The sequence below is a fragment of the Varroa destructor genome, unplaced genomic scaffold, assembly GCF_002443255.2.
Source record: "Varroa destructor unplaced genomic scaffold, Vdes_3.0 BEIS01000001.1, whole genome shotgun sequence".
NCBI classification, from domain to species: Eukaryota; Metazoa; Arthropoda; class Arachnida; order Mesostigmata; family Varroidae; genus Varroa; species Varroa destructor.
The window spans coordinates 8,699,480-8,708,227 of NW_019211454.1; the positions used below are offsets into that span (position 1 = coordinate 8,699,480).

Consider the following 8,748-nt stretch of genomic DNA (forward strand, 5'->3'; position numbering starts at 1 on the left):
GTTTTGATTACGACGCACGTGTTGCATTCCCCGTGAGCAACTCGAGCGGGAATCGATCTATTCGCGTTAGAAATGGATGCAGTTCACTAGGATGTTATGTACCGCTACTTCGCTACATCGTAGCCGTGAAATTTTTTAATACGCTATTCTTGTAGCCTCCTTACTAAAGGTAAGATAGCTTTCCAAATTTGGCTTTCGAAATTTTAAGATAAATTATCCATGTCAATAAATAAATCTCGTAAATCAGCACTGAGTTGTTCAGCGAAATCTAGAGAGGATTATACATAAATGGTGAAAATATGTGACTGTCATATCTATGAACCAATACCCAACTTAGGGTCATTCTGGAACCGTGACCCGAGGCAAACGTTAATCGGCAGGGTGCTATATATCAACGGTGACAATGAAAAGCATTTTGTATAAGAACAGTATTTGCTCTGCGTAAACTTATGTGAGATATAGTTTGATATTTCGTATACAAAGCGTGCTTTCACAAATGTGACTTAATAGAACTTATATATTTGTACTTAGTAATTTAGCTTTATACATGCGGCATTGTGTCAGAAATTTGTCACTTTACAAAAAGTGACATAAATTACTGTTGCCAATGCTTATTCTGTACACAGCAACTAACTTGAAACTGTAGATGATGTTAGCAAAGCCTGTTAAGATAGTCATATCTATCTACTAAAATATTTAGTAAATTCCGTAGACAAATATTCATATTTCTAAAGGCAGCACAACATGTTCAACGATATATGTATTATTAAAAATTTGTATAGCAGAAATACAAAGACTCTGTATTCTTACACAATTAAGAAATAATTGCGCAGTCATAGACTTTATAATTACACTAAGCCTGTACCACATCATTGATGTCTGTGCATGCCATAGCCTAAAATTAATTGTAGAATTATGTAGCAATTTTTGTTTGAAGTTCTGCTCCTTCACGCATACCAAATATGGTTGCATTTAATGAATATTTTAAAATATCATTGTGCTGCGTTGCAGATCCCGCGTGGTACTCTAAGTTAGCTGCTGCTCGTTACCTGATAATTCCAACAAGATGGCTATTCACGAACAGACCCTGAAACGAAAATTGAAGCAGAGAGAAAAGGCCCAGAAAAAATTTAAAGAGGAGCGACTTCAAAAAAAACAAAAAACCGCAAGAGAGGAACAGGAGAGCCAGGCTGAAGAAAGTCAACATGTTGATCAAAGCTCGAAAGTAAGACAAACGGAAAATGATGAATCCATTCCCGAATTTAAGGAAAGTGAGCTCCCAGGTACATCGGCTGGAATTCTGTCATCCGAGGACTTTAGCTCTCTTAAAGGAAAGGTAAGCATTCTAAAATTCTAAGACGTCTACAAGGCAGTTTTGTTTATATAAGTCTTAGAATTTTAGCATGGAAACCTATATGCTCTATTGTATAGGAAATAGCATTCTTGTAGTTCTTACTCGGTCTACCAAAATTCCTTTGATCCTTTCATACACTTCGCCCACATGGTGATGAGTTATGTTCCTACGATGATGCAATAATAATGTCTTTCCTTATTGAACTTCGAAAGTTCGAAACCTGGATGAGATACATTTCGGTTTGCGCAGCCATCTGAAGCAGTGCTTCACTGCAGTACCGGCTGTAAAACTTGAAACAGCTATTCTTTGTGTGAGAAGTTGCAGTTTGCGTTTTTATTGAGATTTTGCGTAGCTAGATCAAAACTGCGCGTAAACAGTATATGTATTGGAGAACCAAGGGATTACTATCAAATATAAGAAGCATAAGTTTGCTAGTTGAAAAACTGTATTCATTAGAATCACAGTGCTTTTCGAATTTTTTGATAAGGTTGGTTTTAAGCTGCAAAGTTTTGCTACCAATATTTTTATTATGCTCACAGGACACGTTAAGAATTACCACAGGCTATCATGTATCACTAGTATGTCCATGTACACAAAGGAATGTACATGCACATACTAGGAATATGAAAAAAGGTAATGTTTCTTATCAGTTTGATGCCTATTCTGTGTACAATAGATAATGAGCATACCAAGTCAATGTGTTTTTCTATTACAGGTTGCTGATCAGACACTTCGTGCTATTTCCGAGATGGGATTTGAGAAAATGACTGAGATTCAGTTCAAGTCTATCCCATATCTGCTTGAAGGTCGAGATATGATTGCCAATGCGAAAACCGGGTCTGGAAAAACACTCGCCTTCCTAATTCCAGCTATTGAACTCATGCACAAACTAAAGTTTATGCCCCGTAACGGAACCGGCGTTGTTGTTATTACTCCGACACGTGAGCTTGCCATGCAGACATTTGGAGTTTTGAAGGAGCTGTTACAGTTCCATCAACAAACATTTGGTCTGATCATGGGTGGAACAAACCGAAACTCCGAAGCCGAGAAGCTCGGCAAGGGCGTCAGCATTCTCATCGCTACCCCCGGACGACTTCTTGACCACCTCCAGAACACCAAGAACTTCGTGTATAAAAACCTTCAATGTTTGATCATCGACGAGGCTGATCGTATTCTCGATATTGGTTTCGAAGAAGAGATGCAGCAGATTATTCGGATACTGCCGAAACGCCGGCAGACGATGCTTTTTTCAGCAACGCAGACTAAAAAGACGGAGGAGCTAGCTAGAGTCGCGTTAAAAGCTGAGCCAATCACGGTTGGAATCGAGGACAAGCAGGAGCACGCCACTGTTGCCGGACTTGAGCAAGGCTACGTAGTTTGTCCGAGCGATAAGCGATTTTTGCTGTTGTTCACCTTTTTGAAGAAAAATCGACACAAGAAAGTAATGGTCTTCTTTTCGTCGTGCCTTTCCGTAAAATACCATCACGAATTGCTGAACTATATTGATCTCCCAGTGGTATCCATTCATGGTAAGCAGAAGCAGGCAAAACGGACGACTACGTTCTTTCAATTCTCGAATGCGGAAAACGGTATTCTGCTCTGCACCGATGTAGCGGCACGAGGTCTTGACATCCCTAAGGTAAGAGAATCAACACCGTGGTAGGAGAGCAGTCTGATATTAATTAGCGGTCACGAGTAATCTCGTTTTGCGAAGCTTGTGGCTGAGTGTGTCGTTGTCAAGCATTGTCTACAAACGAATGTGACTTCTCTGATGAGATCAGACAAATTTAGGTGAGGATATCAAGTCTGTGTTATAAGACTTACTTGAATGTAATCTTGTAAGTGTGATGCTATTCTTTGGTTCAGTGTTAATCCATTATGCTCTCATATTCTAATGTATGAAAGCACTATAGGAAACCGTTCTCCCTGTAGAATTGCAGCGCAGAAGAACTTAGTCAGATCCAGTATATGTAAACGGTTCACTGCAACTGAATTTTAGTACGAACGTGACATGAATATAATGTCCGTGATAATATTGTGCGAAAATGTTAATGTCGATGCTATGGTTTCGGTGGCTAACTTTTACCTCAAGGAGTTAAAGACGGCTAGTTTAAGTCTCGTCATCGAGGTATTATCTACGGCATATGCATTCGAAGAAACAAAGCAACGTGTAAAGAACAAATATTCATATTTATAATCCTTTTTTTTAGGTTTTAGTGTATATTGTTGATTCTCATTGGAATATCGTGTTTATCAAAACTATCACTTACGTAATACGCTTTACTAGAAAATAGATTTTCTTAAGTATCTTAAAAACTTAAGTATTATACATGTTAGTTTAGATCAACCGCTACTTACGTTTTTAAGCAAATTTTCTTCGTTCATTTCAAATTATTCTAGGTGGATTGGATTGTTCAGTTCGACCCTCCTGATGACCCGAAAGAGTATATTCATCGTGTTGGCCGTACCGCCCGTGGCGAAGGCGGTGTTGGTCATGCCTTGCTGATCTTGCGACCAGAAGAAGCTGGCTTTCTGCGATACCTAAAATTAGCCAAGGTACCGATGCAGGAATTTGAGTTCAGTTGGAACAAGATTGCCAATATTCAGCCGCAACTGGAGAAGCTCATACAGAAAAACTACTTTCTTTATAGTTCAGCGCGAGAAGCGTACAAGGCGTACGTGCGCGCCTACGAAAGTCACAGTCTGAAAACGATCTTCGATGTGCAGACCCTCGACCTTATAGCGGTTGGTCGGTCGTTTGGCTTTGCAGTACCGCCGCGTGTCGATCTTAATGTCGGAGTTTCAAAGAAGAAGAATAAAGACTCAAGATTCAAGCATTTTGGTGGCGAGCAAAGAAGGAAGAAGACGCTGATTTATAAGCCTATACCCGTTAAGAGTAATGGCTAGGACTGGTGGTGACTTGATAGTAAACAATGCGTGAATAAAGCTCGAGCAGAAGTCATGCCTGTGGTGTGTATACAGCATTATAGTCCGTTATTTATTAATGGATATTGCATATATAATATTACAATAAATTGCAGACTTGGATAATTTGAATTATGTGGGATGGTAATTATTTACGAAACTTTTTTTTTTAGCTAATAGATCACTTATTTGACACTTTCAGAAAACTGTTACTTTGTGTGCCCTTATTTTCTTTCTGTAGACATAGAAAATGAATTACCCCGGAGGGAAATCACAGATAGGTCCACCAACAACCCTTTTGACTGTGTTTAATTAGTTTTCGATAGCAAACTCTCAGTTGTTAATGTAAATACTAACTAATTGTCTTCATTGAAGTTCATAAGAATTGTATCATGCTTGTGCAGTTCTTATCAATCTAAAGAGCAACTTAATAGTTTTAAAGGTCTTTTTTTCAAATTGCGTTTTTCCTTAGCACTGTCTTCTTGCTTTAAACGTATGACTTGTAAAATTGACCAAAAGTTGATTTTGTGAGAAATTCGGTTAAATGGAAGCTTAGGCTTTATATTTTATAAGAAACAGTGAGATAAAAAGAACGTTCATAGACTGATATTACTGGCCCGAATTTTGTTCAGCCGGGTTCATACGCAAATATATTTCAGTTAATCTTTTGGTCTGCTAGATGCCATTGAACAATCAGACTCATGTTGTTTATCTTCGTGATAGTGCAGTATAAATGTGTATACCTACTAAGATTAGGAGCACGTGAAGAGGCCTAGGTTCAAAAACCTAGTCTGGGCACACTGTTTTTTTGCACTAGAAATAGCCAGTTGTCTGAAGTAATGTTCAACTACATTCTCTGACTACGGGAACTATTCTCGGATGTCAACCTCGAAATATTTTTAACTCAGACCTTTCAACTCCGCTAACGTCAACAATGACTGCTCAGTTCACGCTTGTCATCATCTTAGGTATCAGCATTCTCTGATTTGCATGTTGTTATAGTGGTTCTACTTCTGTTCATTTCAACGATGCTCTAGGTTGTCCTAGGTGAGTATCCTGTTGCTAATCGGTTAACTACACCGACCACTGCGAACGGTATCGACTCACTCGACTGCAGGAGATCGTTTTTAGGTTATTCGTCCTGATCTTACAATCAATTTTAATAAATGCGCATAAAAATCATGTAACTACCACATTCTTCAACAACTATATTTTAAAAATTTTGTCATATGTTGGAATGTGTGAGATGATTCAAGTGTCGTCACCACTTGAACAAATGTGTGTGGTAGAAGTCAGTCTACTCCGTCAGCCACCGAGCATCCTATTGAACAGATCAAATTGGATATATAGGAATCAAATTTTCAGCAGCGATGTATCTTGTATGCGGCCTAATAGAATTTTGACCCTATTGCACAAGCACGCGCTTACCAGTCTTATAGAAAAACGACCCAAAGAAGCTAATTGCTAGAAGTAGATTAGAGGTAGTAAATTTCAATTAAAATCCCATTAGAAAAATAAACTATACCAACAATTAAAACAGCTTGGCCATAAGCTTACAGTAACAATCAGCTCATTGCGATCAGGCCATATAGTGGTCCATCTCCATAATAAAGGAGAAATAGTGGGTATCGGAATGGTGCATACTATTCCTAATCGCTGCACTGTTACTGGCAACATTCTGTGACATATTAACGTCTAAGGTCTCTTGTCGATTCGTTTAATAATAGATTTCTAATTGCAATCTATTAATTTATTTCAACAAGCCATAGTTAGAACTAGCAGCTTTGACGGCTTAGTTCTCCTTATGCTCATTCAAAAACATTAGATTACATTGTAGTCTATCCAATGATATTATTATTGAAATCGATGATATTGTGTTGCTCCTTTTACTTGACTAAGGTAATCGGAGAGCCAATATTGAAATCGTGGGCGAAGATTTGCTTTCTACATCTCAAGGAAAAAAAGTTTGTTAATGGTAGGCATTCGATTAGTCTACTTATAGATAACTTTATCAATAACTCAGCATTCTAACATACGTTGGCCAGCGTTGGATCTATGTATCAGTGTAAGTCTCTGTCATGTATCATGCAGGTACTGAAATCATATGTCATAGCTAATTCCAGTGTGTTAGCTTTTAGTGAATTACTTACATCTGCTTGACGACACCAGGTCGTGCATATCAATGCCGGATTTTATTTATAGTGTGGAAGGGTCATGCAAATATAGGGGCAGTTCGAGACAAAACAGGTCTCGACGAGTTTCATGTATGGCCAGCTATACTCCTTTTAAAACCAATAAATCGACATCATCCATCGAAAACATCATTAAAGCTTTTCCTGGTGTCTGAAATTCAGCTAGAGCTTTTCTAAGCATTTGATTTGCTATAAAGATATTCCACCATAAACCTTAGTAAAAACTACTAGTTTTCTCGTATGTATACAACAACGTATTGAATCGTAAGAAATAACGGTTATGAGCATTGAGTCGTTTGGTTCTAGTACAGTGCGATCGTGAATACGATTTGTCGCCCTTTTATATGGAAAGCCTGCCCTTTTATAATGGACCTACACGATTTGTACACAAACATAGATACTCAATTCTTTATTGCTACAATATTGATTAATAGATTAAGGTTGTTCCGCGTAGCTTAATTAAGTTCCCTATTCAACCAAGATCCCCTAATGAGAGCTTTGCGAAAATATCTTTTACCAAAAAATATTAGAAAAGCATGCTGTCAACTAATGCGCACTGTGTTGTCGCGCATTATTTGAAGACTAATTCTTTACATATCATCCACACTTCCACAATACGAAGCTCAATATCATAGATTGTCCAGTTTAATCTAATTATAATTGCAGGCCAGTCTAAAATACAGCTGGTGGCAGCATACGCATACCTTGTCGCCAATGCACACTCAACAAAAAAATCTCACTGTCGTCGTCTTCATACCACTTAGCGATAACAAACAAATCATTACCTTGTTCATAGACTTCTGGACATGACGATAAGCTTTAGGAATTGTTACTGCGCGAGGCAATTTGATGTTTTTCAGTTGCTTGTTCGTATGCGATAATACGCAGTTGGTATTCATTAACCGTTTAACTTTTCGGTCAGTGATGAGGTATTGTACTACCGCGCTCTATGGTATGGCGTGGTATTAGACCTTCCGATATATCAACAGCTATGCCAGTACCCCTTCAATCTACTGGAGATTTGTGTTTTGGTTTAAAACCCAATTCATGTCAAAAACGAGAGCATATGAAAGCTATACCATCGACAACAATTTATTGGACTTAACGGCATCGCGATAATGATTGTAAATGAAAAACAGATTGTTCGTGAGAAGGCTTAGAAGAACAGAAAGGACATCTGTTCCTCAAAAGATACCCTCAGGAATTACACAACGTTAATTCATCTACGACGGTACGCACTCAACAACATGCTTGTACAGAAATAACAAATTACAAAATATGGAAATAATATATCACGACATTGATGCTGATCGTTTATCCACGTGTTGCCTAAATCGTCATATTCATAGGCAAACAAGTTTAAAAATTCAAAGAGCTACGGCTACAATGTTGAGTTTACGAGAAGATCAGTGTGCTAGAAACCTGGATAGATTAGAGTGCCCACCTATCTAATATCGTTTTATGCCGAAACGTTGGCCCTCATTTGGTGAACATCTGCTGCTACCTGTTGAGAAACTTAGAGAAGCTATGAATTGCCAGAATCTCAAACCGAGATTTCAGATTTACACTCAGAAATTATTACTTACCATAGCTCTGCGACTAGAAACATTTTTAAGTTTTTTTTTAAAAAAGAAGATGTATCTTCGGTATGCAGCTGTCCTATTAACTCTATAGTTATACTCAGGGGACACTGGTTTGAGCCTCACCAATAGCAGGTGTGATTAAATAGAGAAGCAATGGTAATATGTCCAAGAGGCAATCGTGTTAATTCAGTGAGAACTTGTTTGCCTAAAGAAGTTAGGCGCAAGTGAAGTAACCTGGATTTAAGACCAGAAGTAGATATATGGTTTGCTTTCTCAGCTAGAAGTCAGTCGCCTGAACCTATACTTAACGCCAATATCGGACCTAAGGCTTGAAAAAAGCCTTAGGTATAAAAGGCAATGAACGGGACATTTCTTTCATTATACCGTGCGGCCCCTGTGCACAGATGTAAATAGGAATGCAATAAGTCTACGTACGTAAAGTGCATTTACCATAAGTTTTTAACACAAAACTTTTGCAACTCAAAGAGCAGAAGAGCAAGCTGATACTTAACTGTACAGATTTAATGATTTATATAGGAATTGTTATCCTCCTGAAAAATAATTATAAGATTTGCTGCAATAAAGACCTATTCTATGAAAAGCAGTCAGGAGGCCTTGATGAAATTCGATTTTTATTACGATTAGAGGTTGAAAGAGTAGTCATCTGCACTTTATTAAGCATTATATTATTAAT

The 8,748-nt window shown here is 38.0% G+C and overlaps 1 protein-coding gene across 1 annotated transcript; it reads left to right on the forward strand.

The window, feature by feature from the left end:
• Nucleotides 1-4,414, forward strand: pit (probable ATP-dependent RNA helicase pitchoune). Its single transcript, XM_022817770.2, has 4 exons — nt 1-169; nt 1,012-1,336; nt 2,070-2,993; nt 3,755-4,414. The coding sequence occupies exons 2-4, from the start codon at nt 1,067-1,069 to the stop codon at nt 4,259-4,261; spliced, it is 1,701 nt and encodes a 566-aa protein (XP_022673505.1). The 5' UTR covers nt 1-169; nt 1,012-1,066; the 3' UTR covers nt 4,262-4,414.
• Nucleotides 4,415-8,748: the final 4,334 nt, after the last annotated feature.

Coding starts and splice junctions, on each gene's coding strand:
- pit (XM_022817770.2), top strand. CDS start 1,067: ATGGCTATTCACGAACAGACCCTGAAACGAAAATTGAAGCAGAGAGAA. Junction 1,337..2,069: donor TTAGCTCTCTTAAAGGAAAG/GTAAGCATTCTA, acceptor TTTCTATTACAG/GTTGCTGATCAGACACTTCG. Junction 2,994..3,754: donor GAGGTCTTGACATCCCTAAG/GTAAGAGAATCA, acceptor AAATTATTCTAG/GTGGATTGGATTGTTCAGTT.